This window comes from Centroberyx affinis, unplaced genomic scaffold, assembly GCF_046629955.1.
Source record: "Centroberyx affinis isolate AG114_WGS23_722 - 3 ecotype Tasmania unplaced genomic scaffold, CSIRO-AGI_Caff_v1 ptg002824l_1, whole genome shotgun sequence".
NCBI classification, from domain to species: Eukaryota; Metazoa; Chordata; class Actinopteri; order Beryciformes; family Berycidae; genus Centroberyx; species Centroberyx affinis.
In genome coordinates, this window is record NW_027280967.1 from 20,395 (window position 1) to 44,942 (window position 24,548).

Below are 24,548 nucleotides of genomic sequence, written 5' to 3' on the forward strand. Positions count from 1 at the left end.
AGATATCTAGTCAAAATATGAATACTATTTTTTACTGTATACGGTGTAAATTTCAATGTTGTTTAATTTACTAGAAGTTAGCCCAGTGACAGAAGGGGTTTGTGGCTTAACAAGCATCTATTTAGGGATCCTTGACATGAATAAGTATGGGAACCCCTGTATTAGCTGGTATCCAAATATATGGAGCAGTCTGTAGAACAGTCCATGGAACAGAAAAAAAAAACCAAAAAAAAAAACCCACTTCAACACTACCTACTTATTTCTCTTTTTTTCCAGCCTTTCATTCCAGTAAGGTAGGTCAATTTTTGCCCCTACTACAACCATGATGTGAACCAAGCACAACAAAGCAAACACTTCATTTTGAAAATACTTTATTGCAAAATAACTGAAGAACATATTTTTTTAATCAACAATAAAAAAAAAAAATCTAAAAGACATGATCATCTCAGACTCTAAATTTCAAAGTGTTCAGTACATTACAATATCAAGGCAAAAGATTTTACTGACTCAAAAAAATAATAAAAATGTGCCGTAGATGCTTTTATAAAACTTTACAAACCTTCAACTTCCCCCTTCCCCCTTCCCCCTTCCCGCAAACAAATTCTAAAACCCCGATTATTTCTTTGGGACCAAAAAATATAAACAAGATATCACATTAAAGGGTTAAACAACGCATTAATCAAGTCAATAAATTAATCAAGGCATATTCACAGCATGGCTTCAGCAACACAATCACGGTGTCGAGTCAATCATTCCGCTTCCACAGCGAAGTTATCAAACTGAGCCAGCTCGAATGAGTGCGTTCCTATGGCTGCCCAGCCGTTCTTTGGCGTCAGCACCACAGCATTCTTCCATAGCGGATATCCGTTCAGCGTCCCCGAGGCATACTGGCCCTGGAGGAAAGACATGATCAAAGTGAGAATGGTTTGACTGCATAGACTCAGTGTCCACTTTATTAGGCACACCCCCCTCATTTAGACAACCAGCCCGTTCTTCCAGACGGGCTGGTCCAAGCATCCAGATGGGGTCGAGAGGTTCAGCTATCATCGGGGTTCCGACACATTTTCAATTAAATTCCATACTTTTTCCAGACCTTGATTTGTTTTGAAGATTTTGTCTGGTGTTCAATATGATTTACGCAGACAGACATCTTGCCCCTGCTAACTAGGTCATATCACTGTATAGATGAAGATTGTTCTTCACAGAGACAAATATCAGAATATGTGAGATGATTGGCAGGGTTCCTACGCGGTTTCCATTTTAAAATTCCATATTTTTCCCAGACCCTATGTTCTTGACTGGATTTGATTTTGGTGGGTATTTGATATAATGCATGCTGACAGCGGCTGGGTAATAAGAGCGTCCCTCTATCTGAACATTATTCTTCACGTCAACAAAAACTGTGGACTCAAAGTGGCTCTACAACAACATAAAAGCTAGAATTATGTGTGTATCGGACCTGAACCGCAACATTTTCCATCCTTTTCCAGACATTGTTTTTCAAATTCCCAAACTATTCAAGACCTGGAAATGATCAAATACATTTTTAATACTTTTCCAGACTTGCCAGACCTACGTAGGAACCCTGTATCATGGATTAAGCCTATACTGCGAGCAACATGATCAACAAGTCACTGGAAGTTCATTCATCTCTTACAGAGCTGAGCGACCGGGGGAAACTCGGCCAATGTGTGGACGCTCAACAGGCCGAGAAACGTTGGCCACAGCTGAACTTTTCACAGTCATCAGCTGTCAACAGCCAATCAGATTTCCAGGCTTCCTCGTTTCCCTTGCGATGTGATTTCCTTTCACAAAACGAAATGGCCAAGAAGTTAGAAGAAGTTACAGCCGTTCAAAGCTTCTCAATTCTCTACAACTTTTATTTTGAAAGACTACAGGAATAAGCATCCATCATTATGGTCATTATGGTCGATAGTAAGAGGATAGCCAAGATGCATGATTTAAGCCTCTTTGAATGTGGTAAGATGGATCACACAAACAGCCAACCTTCTGGGATTCTCCACACTACAGTATCTAGAATTTACAGAGAAATGGTGCTATAAAGAAAAAAAAAACAACTCCAGTAAGAACACCTTGTGGATGAGAGAGGTCTGAGGAGAATGGTAAAACTGGTTCAAGCTAATACCAGCTCGGTACATGAATCATGTATGGTATAATGCATGAATCCTGCATGATGTCAACACTACAGGCTGCTGCTGGTGGTGTAATGCTGGGGAATGTTTTCTTGGCTCACATTGGGCTCATTGGTACCAATGGAGAATCATTTGAAAACCACAGCGAACCTAAGGTCCAGTCTAGCCGTTGCCAAATGGAAACTTCTAGCAATTCTGTTGCATGTTTATAAAGCACTTAATTGTTTAGGACCAAAATAAATTTCTGATCTCCTTCAGTGTTATGAACCCGCCAGACCCCTTAGGTCTTCAGGTGCTGGTCTGCTTACTGTTCCAGGGTCAGAACAAAGTATGGAGAAGCAGCTTTTAGTTTTTATGCTCCTCATGCCTGGAACAAACTTCCAGAAAATCTGAGGTCTGCCTCCACTTTACAATCTTTTAAATCAGGGCTTAAAGGAATAGTTCACCCAAAAATGAAAATTCTGTCATCATCTCCTCACCCTCATGCCAGTTGAAACACAGGTGAAGTTTGTCCATATAACACACAGGGAGGCTGCAGCACAACTCCATAGCAGCCTTCTCCAAAACAACTGAAGTCAGTGGGGACCAGTTCTTCAGAGTTCCAAAAAGACCTACAGTATATTTACACCATCATTTAGTGCAAATCTTAACTACAGCTGATTGATTTGCAACAAATAATGGTGTATAGGTCTTTCTATTCACAGTGTGATTGTTTGGCTGTTTTTGTTTTGGAGCTCTAAAGAACAGGTCCCCATTGACTTCAGTTGTTTTCGAGAAGGCTGCTACCAAGTTGTGCTGGCAGCCTCCCTGTGTGTTATATGGACTAACAAATTTCACCTGTGTTTCATTTGGCATGAGGGTGAGTAGATCACAGAATTTTCATTTTTGGGTGAACTATTCCTTTAAAACGTTTCTGTTCGCCAGGGCTTTTTAAGAAATCTAGGGGAACACTCATCTGCACTGTAATATTTATTTATTTATATCTTTTTTATTTTCTTTTAAATGTGATTTTAATGCACTTTTCTAATCCTCTTGCACTGTCTTTTCTTTTGTTTTATCTTTTCCTCTTTTATCTTTCTATTTCACTGGATTTGAACTGCACTAGTTTACTTTTTAAGTCTTTTATCTCGTGGATCTCTTGCATGTACTTTTGCACTTTTTAATTGTAAATGTTTTATTACTCTGTAAAGCACTTGGAATTGCCTCAGTGTATGAAAAGTGCTATACAAATAAAGCTGCCTTGCCTTGCCAGGATAAAGACGGTTCAGAAACATGACTGACTTAGGTTCAGTCCACATCTCAACCCAAGGTGGAGCAAGATGTTTGTAGCATGAATGTGCCGCCAAAAACTCTGTAGGTCCTGTCAACACAGACCACAGATCCTTGTGGAATGTTTCCAGCACCTTGTTGGATCCAGGCCTCAAAGAATTCAAAAAAGCGGGGTGCTACTTGGTACTGGCTAGGTGTAACTAATAAAGTGGCCATGGAGTGTATATCTAGCTCCGTTTAAAATAAAGTTAGAGGAAATCTGTACTTACTTTTACTGTGAGTGTTAAGGTGTGCCAACCATACGCTCGGGTACCAGACTGCCCCTCTGCAAGCACAGTCTGACCAGCTATTGAGGAAAGAAGAGCACGAAATAAATCAACAGTACACCAATTGCTGATAATGAGACAATGACAATGAGAGATTACCATTTTCCCCCCCGTTTACTTTAAATATGTACTACGCAAAAAGGTACAAAGCTTAATGAAGCAGGGGGCGATTAGAGGGCTTACTGACCAAGGTCATTGGTGACTTTGTAGGTGCCGTCGGCGAACACCCAGAAGAAGACTCCCGTGGCGCTGCGGACCGACTGGCCTCCTTTATCCACTCGGGCCGCGAGGAAAACCCCGCCGGTCTTAACGCTCTCCATGAAGACGTCGCACGTCACGGTCAGGTTCTCCCTGGAACATATGAAGAGAAATCAGATGGGGTCGCGTATAACTCGGCGGGTAGAGTGTGGCGTGAGCACAGCCAGGGTTAGAGGTTAAAAATTCAAAATGATTCAAAAGGGATATATATTTTCCATAGACAGAGTAAAATCTAAAGAAGAACACCAGTGCCATTTAGAGTTACAGCCCATTTACTTATGTCTACATCTAGTTTACATTTCCCCCAATCATTTTGCAATGCATGCTACATGTAATTCAATTTTTTAACATTTACTTGTTTTTCACAGTTTTTTTCATTGGTTTTTAAATGCAAATAGGGGTTCTCAAATATATAAATGACAAGGACACATGGAAAAATTCTTGTTGTAGATTCAGTACTGAATCCTATGAATAGAATTGTTATTCTTGTACATTTTTATAATTGGGATTATTTTAGTTATAGTGAAATTCAGTTCCTTATTTTGCTGGGGGACCCACTGGAATTCCCTCAAGGACCCCTGGGGGTCCCTGGACCCCACTTTGCAAACCACTACTTTACGGTGTCAAACCTGGCTTAAAATTAAAATGTCTGTCCCGGGTAACAAAGATGACCCAAATAAGAATGAATGTGACAATAAAGTTTGTAAGGTGCATGTGTTTTTGAGGGATTATTTCCTGGAGATTTCCATTTCTTCCTGTGGGTGTGACAGACAGTAAGCAGAGCGGGCCGGGCGCCACAAGCCTCAGTTGTATTTTCTGCCCCCCCCCCCAGTTTAGGTTTGAAGGGGATCTTACAAAACGATTTTGGGAAGAAGACTGGAAGGATCGCTTACTCAGGAAGTTCAACAACCAAACAAGGAGGCTGCAACTCTACTGAGGAAAGGCAAGACAGAATTTAGCTGGTTTATTTTTCTGCTGGTTTGGCATGTCAGAGAGATACGTTTAGGTTATTTGCATAGGGCCACGCGGCACTGTCCCCAGTACTGAATGGTGCGGAGGAGAGATAGACAGAACACATCACTTCGGTTCAGCCTGTTTTTCGTGGTTGTAAATAGAACCTTCGGCCCTAATTCTATTTTTTCCATTGTAGCAATCCACAGAATGGAAACGACAGGAAAGTGAAGTTTCGGTCAATGAGAGAGAGAGAGAGCGGGAGAGAGAGAGAGCTGCATGGCATGAGCAGAAAGACAGACAAAACGATCTGATCATCTTTTTTTTTTTTTACTTAATGACCCTGACGCTGCTGGCTATTATTTTGTTGATTTTAGCAGTCATCTAATCGTTCATAAATTCTATTATTTTGCGTAGACCTACGTTCCGAGTGCTCCGATTCCCTAAACTGTGTGAGGACACTCAGGTTTAATACTGGCTTCACCACTGCTGTGAAATAAATGTATTATTCGATTTTGAAACAGTAGTCTTTCTTGTGTTGTTGTTATTTAGCCTTTCAGAGGCTATTGCATGGTTAAATCAATGAATTTCATTAAACCTACCACCAGACCAATTTTAGGTGGTGACCTGGCAGTCTGCCCCAAATATTCCTATTTCATATTATGGCCATGATGCACAAACACATGGAAAAGGTAAGGTAGGGAATTGTTCGCATCTAATCAAAACGCCACTATACTGCCACCCGCAGGATGAAAAAAATGCAGAAATAGGCATAGCAGGATGATAACCTACTGTTTTACTATGTAAAAAGATTTGCCCCCTCGCCATTTTTACCTGCCCCCTCAGTCACTTCATCCTGGCACCGGGCCTGAAGCAGAGAGTAATGTAAAACATGCACTGATATGAAAACATTCAACTCATACACAATAGAAACTTTGACAAAACCAAATGAAGGCTTCATGTTTACTGTGCTGGATTCTCTCGCTCTGTGCAAGTTGTTTTTCATACTGTACAAGAATGAATGGCAGCAAATGGCTTCTTCTGACGGGGGGAAATGAGCCTTGGGGTCTGTCTCATGAAACCAGTTCAACATAGTCGGGGTGTCGTTGCGATAGCTCACTTAAAACAAAAAAAAGTCAATCCTGACTAACCGGTCTCACATAGGTGATTATCAACTCGATCTGTCATCCTAGGATTTTCCAATCCAGTGCTCACATGCAACACAAACAGATCCAGAGCAGTGTATTTAAGACAAGACACTATTGATACCTGTGGGGAAATTACATTGTTGCTGCAGCAAAACTAATATGATTCAGCAGGGAAAAAGAAATAGCATGTAAGCACACATATGAAATATGGAAATATGCAATAAAAATAGTAGAAGCCGACAATTACGACATGTTAAATAGATTGTAGAAGTGGCAAGTATGGGAAAAAATGGATTACTTTAGAGTCGAAATGTAAATTTCATGGGATGTACATACAAAATGGATTACTAACATATATGCTTGTCTCTCAAAAAGAACAAGCTATTATGAAAAATATGCCTAAATATGAGGAATATGAAAAATATAACTGCCAATAAATGTGCAAGTAAATAGGCTGATCACTGCTCCATCGTTAAGACACAATAGGCATATTCAGAATTTCAGTGCAGTTAACTATACTCAACAAATATAAGCTACCTGCTATTTGACAGTAGCCCTCTTTCATAGAGTGGGAAAATGAACTGGAAGAGCTAGAAATGTAATATATCGCAGATCTAATAAATCATCAGAGAAAGAAAAAAGGTTCCCTTCCGAGGAGTGGTGATGCCATTTTTCCCAGAAAGCCGAAACGTAAAAGGCATCACTTCCTTTACGCCTGAGGATTTTTCCCGGAAAAGCCCTACCAGACACTGACTGTTTTGAACGGCAAATGTAAAAACTGTCATGAACTGGCTATAGGTTGAATCACCATTGTGTTATATTAATCAGTGCTAGCAAAGCGGACATTTATTTTGAAAATCTTGTGGATCATTTCTTTAAATGTACTGCGAAAAGATTCCGGTTAGGATAGAAACCGGTTAGGTTTCAGTGCAGCTTGACAGCAAACACTGAGGCTGGGTTATCAAAATGTACACAGCTGTGTTCCAGACACCTATTGTCAAGCAGTGGCCGTCACTTGAGAATGTTATTTGAAGTTTAAACTGTTGAAGAATATCAGTCATAACAGACCAAAATGATAACAGCAAATTTGATGAGATTTTAGGCCGAGGACTTACCGATTTCTCAAGCACATAATACCACATGTATCCCAAAAGATCTTGGTTGGTTTGAAGATTATTGATTACGTTAAGGTGTTGGAATTGTGCAGCTGCCATCGCCTCACCATTGGTAGTCGCCTATGACACTGATGGTCTGGTCGGCGTCCGTCGCCCATGTGACGGGCCTCTGGGTGAGAACCTGGCGCAAGGTGAAGACGTGAGGCCCGGTGTCGGTCAGGTTGATGTAGTACTCGAACACCCCCGTCTGGTCGGCAAAGTCCGGAGCCTCGGTGAAGGGAGGGTTGGCTATAATGGAGGTTGGGATAGAGAGGGTGGGAGAAAGAGGCGGGAATGGGACAATAAAGGCCTGTTTTCTTCATCTTTTTGTATCTACAGACAATGGTAAGGCAAAAGCCGATGGAGAAATATAGATACGCTACAAAAACTGCTTGGAGATTTGCGAAGGTTCACAGTTGATTCCTCAACATCATTCTTCAGGATGCAACACATCTAAATGCACATTCAACACTGTGGCCCTGATGTAGAATTCCATGACTTATCTAGGACGTTCAGTAACTAAGTCGGAGCGCTACCATGACCTACAAAATGTTCTTCATTCTTGGTTTATTAATGTTGTTTTTCTAAAGGGGTGAACACGCTGGTTTCCACTCCAATTGGGCTGAAAAACTTCTAAGGCAATGAAACAAGTTGGAAAATACATTCTGCTATATTCCTGTAAAGTGACCCATCATACTATAAAGCAAGGAATCTCTGTCTGTCTGTCTGTGTGTCCGTCGCATATCTCGAGAACCGTTCGTCCAATCGACTTCGCACTTGGCGGGCGTATTACTGGGGACCCAAGGAAGTGCAGTGTCGGATTTGGTGCAATTTGGACACGCAACATGTTCAATATTAATAAACTTTGAATAAACGAGTGAACAGCGCTCTGTGCAGCAGCGGCGCGAACGGGCACTGCACTAGTTTGTCAAATTCCCTGATATTCCCCAACTTCTACAGAGAACTTTGAGCATTTCCCGAATTTTCCTGTCTTGAATACACTGGAATTCTATGACCAATGGAAACCCTGTGAATAGGTGAAGTTCTGTCTTGTATGTGCTGTACTTACGAACATTAAAGTCGTCCTTGTAGATGCGGGGGAAGCGAGCAGAGGGAGGTGGGTCGGGGTGTCTCCCTTTCTGGCCTGTTGTAATGGTGGTTAATGTATAAACCTCGTCTTCAGCCAGACTCAAGGTGAACGAGCCATCCAGAAGCTGCAACCGTCATAAACATGTACAAAGACATCAAAACGTAACTTGTATAGTTTATAAGTTTTGTTATAAGCTTTGTGGCTCAATGTGAACTTTCCATGGAGGAAAGAACTTGAATCTCGCTCTCAAACAACTTCCAAACCCTAGTGGCGTGTCAAGCTGTCACATCTCGTCTCTTACCTTCAGGGGAGTGAGTTTCTCGAAGAAGGAAGGCTTTTTCGTCTTGAAGTCAAACTTCGACCGCCATACTTGGAGTGCCTTGATGGAGGCCTAGGAGCAACGAATACCCTTGAATCAGATAAAAGTATCAATCGTTACCTTTCCACAGTTTGATGGAAGATCGCAGAGGAACTTACAAAGGATCCCTTCAGCTGGAAGGTTGCATTCTGGGAGGTGACATTGTAGGCTGGGAGTGGAGGCCTAATGCAAACTGAATGATCGTGAGTCTGCAAAGGAGAAGGAAAAAAAGATCATGTATCTCACGTGCTGTTTTAGTGTTTTAATGCAACATTAGTCTCTTTAGGTTAATAAATGGGTAGATATTACTTTTCAAATGAGAAGGCATTACTTCTGTGATACATCTTACTGGATTTATACAGCCTATATAATAACAGCAAAAGAAGAGCCAGATATACAGGAGGTGTCTGTGTTTTGTGTTGTGTTTTGTTCCTGGTTTCATAGGGGCAAGGAACACCTCTAAGAGCCAATTTCTACAGAGTGCTACTAAATAACTGCGATCAATTGTATTTTCCTACAAACCCACAGATTTATATGAGTAAATTGCAACTACTGGGAAACTTGGGTTTTTTTCCTTGTGAGAGCCATTTGGAACACCTTCTTGATCAATGAGCTGTCTCCAGAACAGCTAAATACCAGAAAGCCAAGCTTATCTTACACACTAAAACTTTCACTGAAAAGATACGTAGTTCTGTTGTTTTAAACTGTCTCCTTGGGAAATATAGCTACACACTAAAGCAATTCATGAGGCAAATTGTTTAAGGAACTGGAAAATATAAATGTCTAATTACAGTGCCAGGAAAATCAAACCTTATAAGAATTAAAAAAAAAAAAAAAAACTTGCCATGGTTTCTATAACAACAGTGAGGTTTCCTTTGCCGTCAGTCAGGGCAACGTAACTTCCACCTTGTGCTAGATGTCCTACAGTCTGTAGGTAGGTCCATCCTGGCTGGGTGAACTGAGTGGTGTGGGCTGGGAAGAAGACAATATAATACAACATTTTACCACCAATATTTCCTCCATAAACCATTTCTTAACTCGCTTGTTCATTAACATCAGTTGCTTTGCTACATTAGCCTGCTGCCAGCTAGCTATCAAAGCTGAGACTTTGATAGATTTGTTCTTTTTGTCCAATGGCAGAGAGCTGAAAATGCTTAGGCCCTACATGATCATAGTTTGACGACACGCTCTAGCTAGTATTACGTAAGTCGGCTGTCACCATACACCAAACAGAACATGGTAAACCACATTTAGCACCATGGGACTACACAGAAGCTGTTGAGACATTGGATGAGGAAATGTTAGCATTAGTGTTAGTGATGCTAGTACACATTAATGGGGCTAAAAAGTCTGAATAATTACATGTAGTGCCTTCCAAACAGCTTTCAAGTTGTTTCACAACATACAGTTGATGATAGATACTGTAGAAGAACTTAATATGAGTTTTCAGATTTTTAGTCTCCATTGTAAAAACTCAGCAAAACAGTGGTACAAGTGCTTTTTGGAAAGGCTCAATGGAGTAATAAATAATCATTTAAACCTAAAATATCTCTATAAGAAAAAACCTAGTTAATTTCACAATTGATGTAAAAGTACATCTAAAAATGATGTGGGTGTAATTTCCGGTTATTCTAAGGGGAAAGCCACATAACCTCATTTGCATAACTTTGCTGTGTCCTCACTTAACATTCCATTCAAAGTCAGAAATTCCCAGTTGGGAGGTTGTAATTACAACCTCTGTGTGTTCCAGTGGTCCAGCTCGGGAAAACCAGGGGAGAAACACGGACACCCGCAAGATTTTCTTTGTCCAATTTAAAATAGGAACTACTGTTCCCCATGCAACAGCTAATGTCACGTCAAAGATATTTGGCAATGTTAGCTAGCGTGTTAGCATAGAGCGTTAGCAATTGTAAATGCAACTTTACATTTCAAATTTATAGGTTTAACCATTTACCACATTGATGTTTTTGATAGATTTGGGGTCATACAATGCTGAAGAACACGTGTACTATGAGAATTATAAACATGATAAATACATTTGCAACAGCTAATGTTGCATCAAAGATATCTGTCAACGTTAGCTAGCGTGTTAGCACAGACCGTTCTCTATGCGAACACGCTAAATTGTAAGTGCAACTTTACATTTCAAATTTATAGGTTTAACCATTTACCACATTGGTGTTTTTATTTGCATTTAGGGTCATGAAATAAAAAGTGTACTATGAGGATTAAAAAATATGAAAAACATCTTAAAAGTAGCACTGTCTAGTGTTTACAATGTATGCTGCTATTTTGACATCAGAAACCTTGGGGGTTGAGAAATCTTTCCCAAGTTTCCAGCTTGAGGAGCATTATATTATAAATTTTTCCTAGTTGGAAGTCGGAATTTGCAACTTCCGACATCTCACAGCATTAGACACATTAGTCCAAATTTGTGGTTTGCATTGTCTACTCTCCCCTTTAGGTGTGCCTGTACTATCTAGATGCACAGGGATACCAAATGTCATAATTACGAAATATTCCTCTTAAAATGCAGGATGCTATCCAGACCTGTGATCCAGATGGGAGACTCCACTACATAGTTGCCACTCCAGGGCTCCTCGGCCGTCATCAACCCGTCTCGTCCAAATGGCAGTTTCTCATAGTAGCTGGCAACCAGGTTCCAGGATATGGTGCTGGAATAAGAATCACAAGCCTCAGCCACACACCTGACTATATAGACTTTGCTGTCTACATCTCTTCAATACCCAAGGAAAACACAGAAAAGGCAATGCAGGAGTACAATCTCTTCTTCATGATCCAAAGATGTAAAATATACAAGTGCGTGATTATGGAGGGATTATTCCAAATTGTAGCCCTCATCTATTCTTACAATACAATCTCCTACAATACAGTTGAAGTAATAATCTGTGATAGTCTACTTACGAAGTCATGCGTCCGTTGACGTAGTTCTGGTTGAGGATGCGAGCCCAGCAGCCTCCTCCCTCCTCGTCATTGAAGGTGCTGTAGTCCTCCGACGACCACAGCTTCTTCTGGGTCTTCAGGGCCTCCATCACCGTGATGGTGCCGGGGTAGTGGGCCCTGCCAGGTCACACATGGATATCAACTATCACACACACATTTAAGGGTTTCATTTTAAAAAAAGCTACCATTTTAGAAACAAGTCAAGTTTAAGATAGCTGAGAATTGAGTAACTTCCTACAGCAAGTTTAAATGGATGTCTGCAATCATTTGTTGGAGTGGGTGTCACATTTGTCTAATGCAGGATCTCTTCATGTGTGCACACGGCCATAGAATAGGAAGCTCTGCATGAAAACCATACATGACTGCACTTACATACACACACACACACACACACACACACTAGAAATTCACTTGTTATCACATGCATATTACAAATATTAGTAGAAATAATTTCTTACAGGGATAGATTGCGTGCTCAAATCTTTTACAGAAGACTACAGGTTTTGCATTTCCATACAATCACACGTGACATCACATGCAATCGCATCAGGTTAAGTCAGGTTAAGATTCTCAAGGCTGAGAGATGTTACGGTCTCCGAAGCGGAGACAAGAGGCCATGCATACAAGCGTCATTCATGGGCACAGAAAAGGATCCTACCCTATCACGTCTACAGCTTTGCTGAGCTCTTGGTCTAGCAGCACAAACAGGGTAATGGGCTCCCACAGGTTATCACTGGCTATGATCCTGACCCTCTCCAAGCCACTCTTGTCCAGAGTGTAGCGCAGGAGCTGGTGAACCCAGGCACAGTGACACAGGGAGACGGAGATGAGAGGAAGAAAATGATTGGCAACTAGGCTAGGCTATAGAGTATTTGCTACGATCGGGTAAAAATTTTGTATCTGCAAAAAGAATGTCTTTCAGGAATGAAAAAACAATACTTATTTTCAGATTGACACCCATGTATTTACTGAAATTGTACAATGGGATTTTTGCATTTTTCAAGGGCTTCAACTTTTCTTGACCTAAGGGTCAAGAAATATATCAATTTAAATTTCAAATCAATGTGTTTTTTTAAATGACCGCAGCAATATACTGTATATGTCCATCAACTTCATACATCAAAGTCAGTGACCTATGCTTATTAGTGACGATGTTATGCTTCAGTGGAAAATACTGTGGCATGCACATGGGCATAAAACACAGCAGCATGCACAACTGCAGTGTATCATGTTACTTTATAACTGAACTATCACTTTTGACTCAAGAGAGCAAGAGAAAAACAGCCACAAACATTCAGCTGTACTTGACCCAGCACGCCAAATATGTCTTGTAAGAAGAAAGAACGATTTCTTTAGTGCCCAGTTGAGGCTTGAACACATGCCTACCTCATGAAAGGGTATGAAAATAAAAAGACACACCCAAAACCAGTGAGCATTTCACCATATGCATCACATGTTTTGTAAATCAGTTGTCAGGCACCAAAATCCCATCCAGTGAACTCAAAAGAAAGTTATACCGACGTTGTGATTGCCATTGGGGCGAAGGAGTGATTATGCGGTGCAAGTTTCAAGAGTTTGTCTGTGCCACCTCTGGGTGTGACTTTGAGCCAACTCTACTTACCCAACCACCTCAACAGCATCGTTAAGGTAGGGGTCAACGTTCATAGTATTGGCGACGCTCCAATCGCCGTCCGCCGCGATGATGCCAAGATCAGTTAGGCCGACTTTATCCAGCGTGTCCCGGAGCACCTTGGCGACAAAGGATATGCTCTCAGAGGAACCCAGCTATATTTAAAAAGGTTCTTGACCGCTGCAAGTCACACCTACTGTATATCTCTCATGTGGGACAAAACCAAATGTTGGTGGCTGTTTTTTTCCACTATAATTCCCATTTAGGATCATGCTTATTCATACTGTAGTAAAACATTTCGATTACATCATTAAAAGAGCATTGAAAGGTAAAGAGGTTAGGATTACCTTGATGTACTTGCTGTCAAATTTCCGCTCATTCCAAATCTAAACAGATGAAATTGTATTTCAGTTACATAGTAGATTCCTTTATCTAGCTTTGCTAGATGCTAGCTGATGCTATGAAAAGTGTCCACCGTTGAGACCTTGGGCAGATCTTATATAATGGACCTTATTCACACGGCGGCCATTTTGAAAACTTGGGGTAGGAAACTCTACCTGGAAGATTATAAAAGTAGCATTACTTAAAAACATAAGTGAGGACAAAATACACATAAACTTGTTACCAAACTAGCTAGCTCTCTTGACTAAACAACCACAATTACTTTTTGAATTTGGCTGGGAATTAGCTTACTAGCTAGTTAATAAGCTACTAACTACCAAGGCTAGACTCTGGTAGCTTGCGATAATGAACTAAATATATTACAATGTAAACATATCCCTCTGGATTCTTGAGCTCCATTTGTTTCAAATACGTTTGTCAATGACAATTGCTTGTATGCATCTTGGTACACAACTGTACAGGACATAATGGGATGGGCTTGCTCTTCCAGGTAGAGTTTTGCATCCCGAGTATTCAAAATGGCTGCCATGTGTATAAGGTCAATAAGGGCTCTTCTATAGCTCTACTAGGCACAACAAGGAGCCTGAACAGGGATGAGAAGCAAAGTACACACGTACACACCCCAACATAATCAATATCCAGATTGTGGTACTGCTTCGCGCCAAGGATCCAGGTCACCACATAGGATGCAGTGATATCGGGGAAGTCATAGGGCCAGTTCTTCCCATGGCCTACCCAACCAGGAAAGGCCCATGGCAAACCTGCACGCACACACACAAACAGTTAAAGGTGCCTTGAGTAGCATTTTAAACAGCAATATATCATTGTCAAATTAAGTGCTACCTTGGTATAATTACCGAAAACAAATGAGACCATGGTGGAGACAATTGGTAGCCTCTATCTCGCACTGGTGGTATTGTTAGTACTAGTGTTTCTCAAAATGGAGACCACATTTCCAAGATGCCTTTGTCTTTACTGAAGGGGATAAACAGGTTGGGAGCGAATTTTTCCATCGGTCTTTAACTCCTTCTTCCATCTGCCAGTGCCAGAAACTCTGAAAGCTTTAGTTCAGAACAGCGCCCTCTTCCTGTTTTGTGCCGTAAAGCGATCCGGCAGATTCCCCGCCAAATCCGACCCAGTGGCACACAATGTAAAATACAATGTAGAGGCCGGTAGAGGCTGACAATCCTCTCAGCAAAAGTCTGAATTGTTTACGTAAATGTCTCAAAATGAATGTGCTAATGATTTATTGATATTAAAATTATACACACAGCACCTTTAATGAACAAACACGCTCTACCACTGGTCATTTTAGCATTCCTTTGATATACTGAGGTTGCATGAGGCTTGTTTTGCATTAAGCTTGTCATGCCAGGGATTTTTAAGCTCATCTCTGTGACTTTTAGACACACTCTTTATGTATTAAAACATTAGTTCATGTTCTTTAAGGAGCCTTTCTGATATATCATAAACTTTTAATCTGACTAAAAGAGACGGTTGAACTCAAAAAACAATACTTTGCAAAATCAAATGCAGAACATTAAACCAATCCTCTTTCACAACACATAGGTTTCCTCTTCTTTTCATTTTTCAAAAGAAATTATGTCCGTCTCGCTATTACATTCTCATGTGGTCTTTATTTCCTTTTGACTTATCATGTGTTTAGCGCCTGATGGTCCGACTTCACTACAGTGTGCAGCATTAGCAAGAATGGCAATATGCTCTCTCACCTATTAGTGTGATATTTGGGTTCCTCTTCTTAGCCTCCCTCATAAGCCACCACTCGTAGCCCCGGAAGTAGTTCTCATCATTCTCGTAGTGCATGTGAGACGGCTCCGTTCCATCTAGAAAAACAATGATCGCATAACATGAAAGCAACATATTTTTAGCATTTAATTTATCCAGGGTGCCCACCATGACCCTAATGTAAAAAAAAAAACTGCTCATACTAGGGCTGAACAACTAATCGAAATTTTATCAAAATCGCAATATGGCCTACTGCAATTTTCAAATGACAGGAGGCGCAATATTTGTTAAAGGTGAAATGTGTCAAAATAGCATTTTAAATTAAATATTGTGGTGCTGCAGAGATGTCCTGGCCTACACATCATATTCTACAGACTTAAGAAAACATCTTTGTTTGGTACAGATCCCCGCAAAAATCACACCATAATCATTTTAATACGCTTTTCAATGAAAATGAGAATAATGATGTAAAAATTATCATTCCCTCAATATCAGTCAAAATAATCACAATTAGATATTTTTTCTAAATTGTTCAGCCCTAGCTCATACTGTATATTTGGCCAATACTGGCCTTTTTATTAATTATTAAAGAATTTCATTAGTTTGGGTTTCAGTGGAGAGTTTTAGTGTCCCATGACAGTCTAAATGCTGTTTCCACCCTGATAAGAATAATATTCTGGGGGAAACACTGAATACTTGGATTTTTTTGGCATGAAAATTTTCAAAATTAAGATATTGAATATTGTCTATTAGCAGCTTCAGCCCAAAAAATATTATTATCAGTTGCAGCCTTCAAAAACCCATATTGGTCGAACCTTATACTGTACTACTATGGTAGTCTGTTAGAGGTCTGCACTGCACTACTGTACTGTACCATACTCTTTCCCATACCAGGAAACAGCAGAAATTATCAGCATACATTACATAACACCACACAATCATTTACATTCTATTTCATTGCTTTTATTGTTCCATTCATTTTACTTTTACTGTTTCTACTGATTGTTTTGCATTCTTATATTCTAGTTTTCTTTCTTTCCTCGCTGTATCCTATTACTTAGGGTTAGGGTTATCTTGTACTCCACAATAGTAGAAAACTACTGGGATCCTTTTCTGTAAAGGCACCCAATGCTAGAATTTGATTAATTCTGACCATAGACTTATTACTGCCTACACTGTAGCTAAGTGCAGTGACTGACCTCATCACTACATGACTGTATCACATGACTCTAACTCATTTCTGCTTAGACTATTGCACAAATCTCACCAGTCGTTTGAGCGTCCCCTCCGATTTCCACCTTCAGTATGTGCAAAGAGGCTCCGAAGTTAGGCTGGAGATTTCAAAAAGGCATAACAGTGAGTTTTCCAAGTATTAGACTGAAGTGTATGAATGATTTGGCCATGCATTGGGTCATATGGTCATACCTTGAAGAGGTAGTCTAATATCTGGCTGCGGTATGGTTCGGCATAGTTGACCAGTAAACGAGACGTTGCCTAAATGGACCAGGAGAAAGATAAACATGATAATGATAATACAGATATTCAACCAACTGTGGACAGTATCGAACCAGGAAGTAGATGACCAGACTAAACTCACCCCTCCACCGCTCAAACCTCCAATCCCGTCAAAAACTCGCCCTAATCCCACTTTGTCGTCCAGGACGTAGCTCTGACATGAGCAGAAATCTAAAGATATAAACAGAAATAAAGCGAGAACCGCAGCCAGTCTGGGGATCATCCTGTTAAACTAGAATGACTGGGACGCGTCTGTGATCATGCTTCCTTTATGTCACGTGACAGCTGCGCGATCACGTGGCCTCAAAATAAGTCAACAAATATTTTCAAAATGAACAGCTCTTCAAATAAAAATAAAATCAAGTTAAATAAAGTAAAATAAATACATTAAAAAAAAAACAAATTCAAATAAAATAAACAAATATTTTTGAACAAAATTAATTTTCTAATAAAATAAAAATGACTATTTTCAAAAGATATTTTCAAATAAATGAACTTGCCTGCTGAATCATATGCTGTGTTTTTTTTTTTTTTTTTAACTTTTTGTGTTCAATTTTATTAATATTATTATTTAGTTATCATTATATTATTAATATAAGTGTTTGTATGAATAATAATATCAAATAAAATAAAATAAATCATATTAAAATAAAACAATAAAAAAACAATAAAAATAAACAAATATGTTTGAACAAAATAAATATATTTTCAAATAAAATAAAAATTGATATTTCAAATAAAATAAAGTATTTTCAAAATAAACAAATATTTTAAAATAAGTCACTTGCCTGCTGAATCATATGCTGTGGATTTTTTTTCTTTTATTATTATTATTATATTTTGGGCGATTCTATGGAACTATGCAATCATCTATTACTATCATAAAAGCAGGCCAATCAAAAGATGAACTCTGTGGAACATAGTAGTTGCTGTGGACCAACGTACATGAGGTGCAATAAAGGAAACAGTCACAGGATGTCAGTGTTGTCTACTAAAATAAAGTTTACCTGCTTCCAATCTGAACAGCATCAGGCACTGTATCTCCATGGTGGCGTCTGCTTTTACATAATTGTGTGTAGATTACTCCATAAATCTCCCATAAACATCCCATACTACAGAAATACTGAGCAGGGTAGAAAGCATCCATACATACAATATGCCCACAGTGCTGTTATCTATGCTGTCTCTTGCTCAGTAAATGATAACTGTGACATTTAATATATTCAGACAAATGCACTCATAGGTTTTTATTGCACATAGTTGGAACGTTTTAGTGTTTGATGGTCTTGTTCTTCGGTTTGCTGTTAACTGAGCTGTTTGAAGACGTTTCTATTTTTAACTGAATGGACAAATACAATTGAACATTAAGGTTAAATCTCGAATCTTGGTTGAAAACAACAGGCATGTGTGTGAGTATGTGCCTTCTATCAAGTTTAGTAATCTGTTGGTTTGGCATATAAATTGGAGTCTGATTAAGTTTAAATAGCTTGTTTTTATTTTGTTATTCACAGCCCACAGAATATCCAGCAACCTTGTAACACTTGGAAATCACTGTTTCATTTCGCCTGGCTAAATCAATTTTTGATCCATCAGATTATGACATCTCAAATCTAAATTAACCGTGACAGAGTTGTTAAAAGTGCTCTAATATCACAAATTTTCCATCACACTATCGCGTACACAGAGCTTATTTCAAGTCATCATAACAACATAATTACATTTTGTACATGAATAACATTACCCATTTTTCGTGACCAAATCTGTTTTCTCTTTATGGGGTAGGTTAGAGGTTGAATTAGAAAAATAAAAGAAAAAGGATGGCAGCATAAAAATACAGCCACCCCCACCGCAGTTACACATCTTCAAGTTAATCTAATACGTTCTTTTGTTGCAACAGTCAACATAAACTAAAATATTCCATAGAGCTGCTATCAGTATACCAATGTATACAATCCATATAGTACATGCATAATAATCCACATGACTCATACACACATTGAAACATTAACACACAAGGTGCACAGATACCAACATGCCTGCACACAAATCCACAAGCAATGTAACCCTGAGTGAGAAATTACACATCTACTATGAAGCCAATGAGGTAAACCCTCGCATAAACACAGACATACAGACATGAATGGATGTATAAATGTATATGCAATTACATCAGATTCAATGCATAGAAATCCTGGTCTAGGTTCAACAAAAGCATCCCAGTATCATCCATCATTAGTCAATGGCTAAAGATGAACTCAGCCCTAAGATGCCCCACCAAAAGCACACCCAGATCTATATGCAAGGTTTAACTGCTTCTACCGCATTCAAAAGAGCTTCAAGTGCTTGTTTACTGGCACCATTCACCCATGCAATTGACAGTTCTAATACTAGTGAGAAAGGACAACTTCTATTGACTAACACAGACTAATAGGTTTCCACCTTGAGACTAACGCATGCAAGTACCTAATGTTTTACCCATCCGATACATTCTCTTAAGTATTTGTTAAAGTAAAAAACATGGAAACTCTAAAAGAAACACTGACTCCAATGACAACACGAAATGAAGAAATACCACCATTTTTTATTGTAGGAGACATTTAGACTTATGCTTAATTGACCGTCTTGGTAAAAACGTCATTTCTCTTTCAACTTCAGCCTTCAGCTCCTCCATCCTTTGTCGCTCTTCTGCCTTCAGCTCCTTTAAAAGCTTTCGCTGTTCTTTTTTTCTAGCGCTTTTTGCTTTTTTGAACATCTTTGTGGTGTAGTGCCCCCCGCCATTATCCATAACCATCTTGTCAATTTTGTCAAGGAGCTGATTGGTCTGTGAGTGGTCCTTCAGTTCGTTGTTGAAGACGTGATATCGCCCATGGCATGTCTGAAGGATGTCTTTCAGGTCTTCACTCTTTGAAACAAATTCTTCAATTGTTTTCCTCTTCAGTTTGTCTCCATGAGTGAACAACACCATTGTGTGTTTTGCCGACTCTTCACCAAAAATGGTTTGAATCATCTTCACTGTTTCTTTCTCCTCCTGCGTGAGCCGGCCCAGCTGAAGAACCACCAGGAAGGCATGAGGACCAGGAGCAGACAGAGAGATGCACGTCTTGATCCTCTTCACCACTTCTTCTTGGGTCAAATTTGTGTCAAACAGCCCCGGAGTATCGATAACGGCAACCTTTCGTCCTCCGACCTCTCCCTTGGCTTTCTTGCATTCAGATGTCTGGGAAGTCGGAGACAGTTCAGACTCAAAAGCTTCTCTCCCCAAGATGGTGTTTCCTGCTGCACTCTTCCCTACTCCGGTCTTCCCAACCAAAATTATTCGGAGTGCATCAGTCTTCTTAGACCCTGTAAAGATAAAACATGCCACAATCTTTTTTTAAGATTTTTGCGCTGCTACTGCTGAACCTCAACACATAGAGAGGTTTGTAGGTTAGTAAAAGTATAGTAGCATACATTACAGTGCAAGTTGCCTGACATCTCAACATTGTTACTTAAGAATCCAGATAGAAAGGCCTTCACAGTAATAGCCCACTACTTGCAGACTGTGAAACTATTTTAGTGATGGCAACCCACTCCAGCAACTTTCTTTACACTTTCCCACCCTCCATTTCTACTTTCATGCTAGTGTTTCTTCTTCTTAATGCACTTTCTTCTTCACTAGTCCTATCTCGGTCACACACTCACACTATCCTAGACATATAATAATAATAACAATAATCAGCATCAGCATCATCAACTTTATTTACATAGTACTGTTCAAAACAGTTACAAGGTGCTTTACAAAGGAGAAGAAAGAACATATGATTGACAGCAAAGGCAGTAAAAGTAGGGTAGAAACTATAAAAGCAAGGCAAGAACCATGGGAGGTCAAAAACAATTAATAAAAGATCATCACATGAAAGCAAGTCCATAAAAATATGTGGTTTAAAAGATGATACAGAGTTTGCAGCCTGACCCCCTTAGGCAGGTAGATCCAAAGTCTAGGAGCCATGATAGTAAAAAATCGCTGTGATGTGATCTTGTCTTTTTATTCCAGTAAGAGCCCTAACTGCTGCTGCATTTTGTACAAGTTGGAGATGAGAGAGGGATGATAGACTGAGGTAGGAATACAGAGAGTTACAGCAGTCTGAGAGAAGATGAAGTGAGAATAGATAAAAACATGGTTGACTTTTTCCAGATCACTAAAAATTTAAAATATTCCTCAGTTGAAATAAACAAGATTTGTGTCAAAGCTCAAATTTATATAAAAAAATACACCTACGTTTCTTGCTACTAGCTTTACATTGATAGACACAGTATCTAATTCATGGTGGATTGATTTGATGGAATTGGGTGGGCTCAACATGACTATTTCTGAACAATGGAAATTCTTGTTATGTTTGCAGTTATTATGTCCAATTTGAAGCATAGAAATTGAGAATAAGATGGGGCCCAGAATTGAACCCTGCGGGACTCCACTGTGATGTCTGCTGATGATGAGTTGCCTTTGTTGACTGAAAGCCCTCTGTTGGAGAGATAGCAGTTCAACCAGTGAAGACATTTTTGCGTCAGACCACCCAGTTCCTCAGGCAATCTAATAACACGGTACAGTCTACAGTATTGAAGGCAACTATAAGATCTAAAAGAATTAAAATGAAACATTCCCACGCATCTGCTGCTAAAAGAAAGTTTTTGGTCATGCGAGCAGCCTCTGTGCTATGTAGTGCTCAAGAACCAAATTGGAATTTCTCAAAGATATTCTTACTTATAAAAGATATCAGTTGGGTTGATACAAGTTTCCTAAAACCTTAAAAAAAAAACACAGCTGTTTGGAGTTTGGCTTGTAGTTTGCAGGAGACATGCGTTCAAGAAGAGGAATGTTCAAAATCCACCAAGACAGTTTTACATAATTTATCGAGAGGCTACATGTACACAAATACAGATTAATATTCTATCATAATAAAACATATTTTAAGTAAATAATTGTATTCAGTATTCAATCAGTATTCATTATCAAACCAAGAAATTGTTAAAGATGTAAAATAATACAAGTTGAATTGCTACACATATCGCCAAACCGTGATTATCAGTGTCATGTTTCATGTAAATTAGCATCTGTATATAGTAAGAGTTTACATTTTAGCAGTTGCAAATTAGGCTACTTAATGAAGCAGACCTGTAGCATGACAAATCAAATAAATCATAATCATCAGGATTCAACTGTATTTCCTTATTGCACGTTGCATTTATCTGAGATTTTAATTGATAAGGCGCCAATGGCAGCTCCAACAGCTGCTCCGGCTGCTGCTCCTACTACCAAACCAACTGGGCCTGCTACAGCTCCAAGCAAGCCTCCAACGGTAGCACCACAAGCTGTTGCTATAATCATTACCGGAGCTGTGACAAAGTCATTTGATCTTTCAGCTTGAGCTCTGGCTTCAGACTCATATCTGAGATGCACAATTTTCTCTTCCCTGTGAAGGGTTTTTCCGACAAATTTCACCCTCAGTTCTTCCATTTCCTTTTGCCTCCGTTCCTCAGACTCTTTCAGGAGTCTTGCTTTCTCCTTTTCTATGGCTTCTTCTGCTTTTGCGAACATCTCGTTGGTGTAGTGCCCCTTATTAACCATAACCATCTTGTCAATTTTGTCAAGGAGCTGATTGGTCTGTGAGTGGTCCTTCACTTCGTTGTTGAAGACGTGATATCGCCCATGGCATGTCTGAATGATGTCTTCCAGGTCTTCACTCTGTGAAACAAATTCTTTAATTGTTTTTGTCTTCAGTTTGTCTCCATGAGTGAACAACACCATTGAGTGTTTCGCCGACTCTTCGCCGAAAGTGGTTTGAATCATCTTCACTGTGTCTTTCTCCTCCTGCGTGAACCGGCCCAGCTGAAGAACCACCACGAAGACATGAGGACCAGGAGCAGACAGAGAGATGCACGTCTTGATCCTCTTCACCACTTCTTCTTGGGTAAAATTTGTGTCAAACAGCCCCGGAGTATCGATAACGGCAACCTTTCGTCCTCCGACCTCTCCCTTGGCTTTCTTGCATTCAGATGTCTGGGAAGTCGGAGACAGTTCAGACTCAAAAGCTTCTCTCCCCAAGATGGTGTTTCCTGCTGCACTCTTCCCTACTCCGGTCTTCCCAACTAGAACAATCCTCCGCTCAGAGGATTCTGTTAAACGTCCAAACCCTGTCAGATAAAAATATACCTTTTGTCATACAGTGCGTGGATGTCATAAAAATGAATACTGCTTGCACACTCCAGACTGGAATCTCAGCTGAAGAAATGCACAAGCTTCATTGTATTTTAGATAGGGAGAGATAAGATTTTGATGAGTGCATGTCAGAGTGCATTTTTTCATTCCAGGCAGTAGCAAGGTTACAATGACCAGAGGTTAATAATTACATATATATATATGAAATAACAATATATATAAATAAATATGTACCTGTATATTTCAGTTGTATTGTTTCTGCTTTATTCTACTGTTTCCTTGTCTTTTACTTTTTACTTTCTGCCTTTATCTGATATTATCTGTGTTTTATTTCCTTGTTTCTGTGAAGCACTTTGTCATTGCAATCTTAAAAATGCTGCTCACACCATAATTAAATACATGTACCTGTAGCATAATTAAAAGGATGGGGATTTCATTGAGAAAATGTCTTCCATGTGCTGCATTCAAGGGTTTATTTCCAAAATATTAATAAATCATCATCACTTTTCAACACTAGCTGTAGCGTTTTTTCTTTTTTTAATTCAACAATTTGTGGGGAAAGATGAATACAAGAGAATGTCACTGTAAATACCTTAAATATACCTTTTTGCATTTATCTTGTTATGTTGAGGTTCATGTAATATTTTACCCCTTAATTCATTATCTCACAGCAATTAGTGTACAATGTGTTGATAAAGCCTTTTCTTGCATGCTACAGACTTGACTTCAATGAAATTCATTCAACAATCATTTTCGTGCGGGATAAACTAAAACAGAATTCATTCAGCACAGTTGTCTGGTTCAACTATATAACTCATTTTCTCAAAGACCACATATAAGACAAAATACAGAAAACATGTGACATAAAACCAGCACAGTCTTTGGCTTATATGTGTATTGACAGTAAGTATTTTGAGAGAGGAGTTAGTGAGGTGAAGCATAGCAACTGGAAAGTCGTGGGTGGAAAATTATGTCCCCGTCTATCAAAATGACAGTGAATAATTACATTGTAATTACAATGTAACTCAGTCTTACCTTTATAGGTTACAACACTCATGTTGAACAGCCGCACTAAGCGTTAAGGGATCCCACTGTTGTGTGCCTGGCGATGTCTCTTTTGAAAATGACTAATGAATTCCTCTTCACAACTTAAGAATTCTTATCTCTGCATTGGGCGTTCCCTTCCCGCCGCCGCAGGACTGGAATTTCCCACCACAAGGAAGTTTTTAAAACCCTTGCACATGTTCCCTGCATGTGCAATGTTCAATATCACAGGCGTGATCATTAACGTGATAATTATCATACAGTGATAATATCAGGGAATCGCCTCAAACTCACTCAAACCATCCCATTTCGTAGATGAATATCTTGCTCTAAAGCCAACCTTA

At 39.4% G+C, this 24,548-nt stretch overlaps 3 protein-coding genes across 5 annotated transcripts; all 3 read right to left on the bottom strand.

The window, feature by feature from the left end:
* Positions 1 to 412: 412 nt before the first annotated feature.
* LOC139658062 (galactocerebrosidase) lies at positions 413 to 17,221 on the bottom strand. 3 transcript variants are annotated; one of them, XM_071536087.1, is made up of 17 exons: positions 17,047 to 17,221; positions 16,875 to 16,943; positions 16,717 to 16,780; positions 15,434 to 15,547; positions 14,325 to 14,464; positions 13,649 to 13,687; positions 12,330 to 12,460; positions 11,633 to 11,788; positions 11,258 to 11,382; positions 9,552 to 9,679; positions 8,827 to 8,916; positions 8,651 to 8,740; positions 8,329 to 8,473; positions 7,328 to 7,508; positions 3,936 to 4,099; positions 3,692 to 3,768; positions 413 to 893 (listed from the first exon to the last, which is right to left on the bottom strand). In XM_071536087.1, the coding sequence occupies exons 1-17, from the start codon at positions 17,185 to 17,187 to the stop codon at positions 750 to 752; spliced, it is 1,998 nt and encodes a 665-aa protein (XP_071392188.1). In that variant the 5' UTR covers positions 17,188 to 17,221; the 3' UTR covers positions 413 to 749. The 3 variants fall into 3 exon arrangements, with proteins under 3 accessions (XP_071392188.1, XP_071392189.1, XP_071392190.1); XM_071536088.1 differs by lacking the exon at positions 12,330 to 12,460 and adding an exon at positions 13,293 to 13,420 and having other exon boundaries at positions 414 to 893; XM_071536089.1 differs by lacking the exons at positions 413 to 893; positions 3,692 to 3,768 and adding an exon at positions 5,792 to 5,825 and having other exon boundaries at positions 3,964 to 4,099.
* Positions 17,222 to 18,314: 1,093 nt separating this feature from the next.
* LOC139658061 (GTPase IMAP family member 9-like) lies at positions 18,315 to 24,279 on the bottom strand. Its single transcript, XM_071536086.1, has 2 exons — positions 24,196 to 24,279; positions 18,315 to 20,306 (listed from the first exon to the last, which is right to left on the bottom strand). The coding sequence occupies exons 1-2, from the start codon at positions 24,215 to 24,217 to the stop codon at positions 19,546 to 19,548; spliced, it is 783 nt and encodes a 260-aa protein (XP_071392187.1). The 5' UTR covers positions 24,218 to 24,279; the 3' UTR covers positions 18,315 to 19,545.
* On the bottom strand, positions 20,679 to 24,289 carry LOC139658060 (GTPase IMAP family member 7-like). The gene is made up of 2 exons (XM_071536085.1): positions 24,196 to 24,289; positions 20,679 to 23,135 (listed from the first exon to the last, which is right to left on the bottom strand). The coding sequence occupies exons 1-2, from the start codon at positions 24,215 to 24,217 to the stop codon at positions 22,171 to 22,173; spliced, it is 987 nt and encodes a 328-aa protein (XP_071392186.1). The 5' UTR covers positions 24,218 to 24,289; the 3' UTR covers positions 20,679 to 22,170.
* Between the last annotated feature and the right edge of the window lie 259 nt (positions 24,290 to 24,548).

What these genes read in the sequence shown, in the direction of transcription:
- LOC139658062 (XM_071536087.1), bottom strand. Translation starts at nt 17,187, where the DNA reads ATGATCCCCAGACTGGCTGCGGTTCTCGCTTTATTTCTGTTTATATCT. An exon ending in TCCAGCTGAAGGGATCCTTT is followed by an intron (nt 8,741 to 8,826) that starts GTAAGTTCCTCT and finishes CGTTGCTCCTAG; the next exon opens with GCCTCCATCAAGGCACTCCA. An exon ending in CAAGGACGACTTTAATGTTC is followed by an intron (nt 7,509 to 8,328) that starts GTAAGTACAGCA and finishes CCTCCATTATAG; the next exon opens with CCAACCCTCCCTTCACCGAG.
- LOC139658060 (XM_071536085.1), bottom strand. Translation starts at nt 24,217, where the DNA reads ATGAGTGTTGTAACCTATAAAG. An exon ending in GAGTGTTGTAACCTATAAAG is followed by an intron (nt 23,136 to 24,195) that starts GTAAGACTGAGT and finishes TTTATCTGACAG; the next exon opens with GGTTTGGACGTTTAACAGAA.
- LOC139658061 (XM_071536086.1), bottom strand. Translation starts at nt 24,217, where the DNA reads ATGAGTGTTGTAACCTATAAAG. An exon ending in GAGTGTTGTAACCTATAAAG is followed by an intron (nt 20,307 to 24,195) that starts GTAAGACTGAGT and finishes TTATCTTTACAG; the next exon opens with GGTCTAAGAAGACTGATGCA.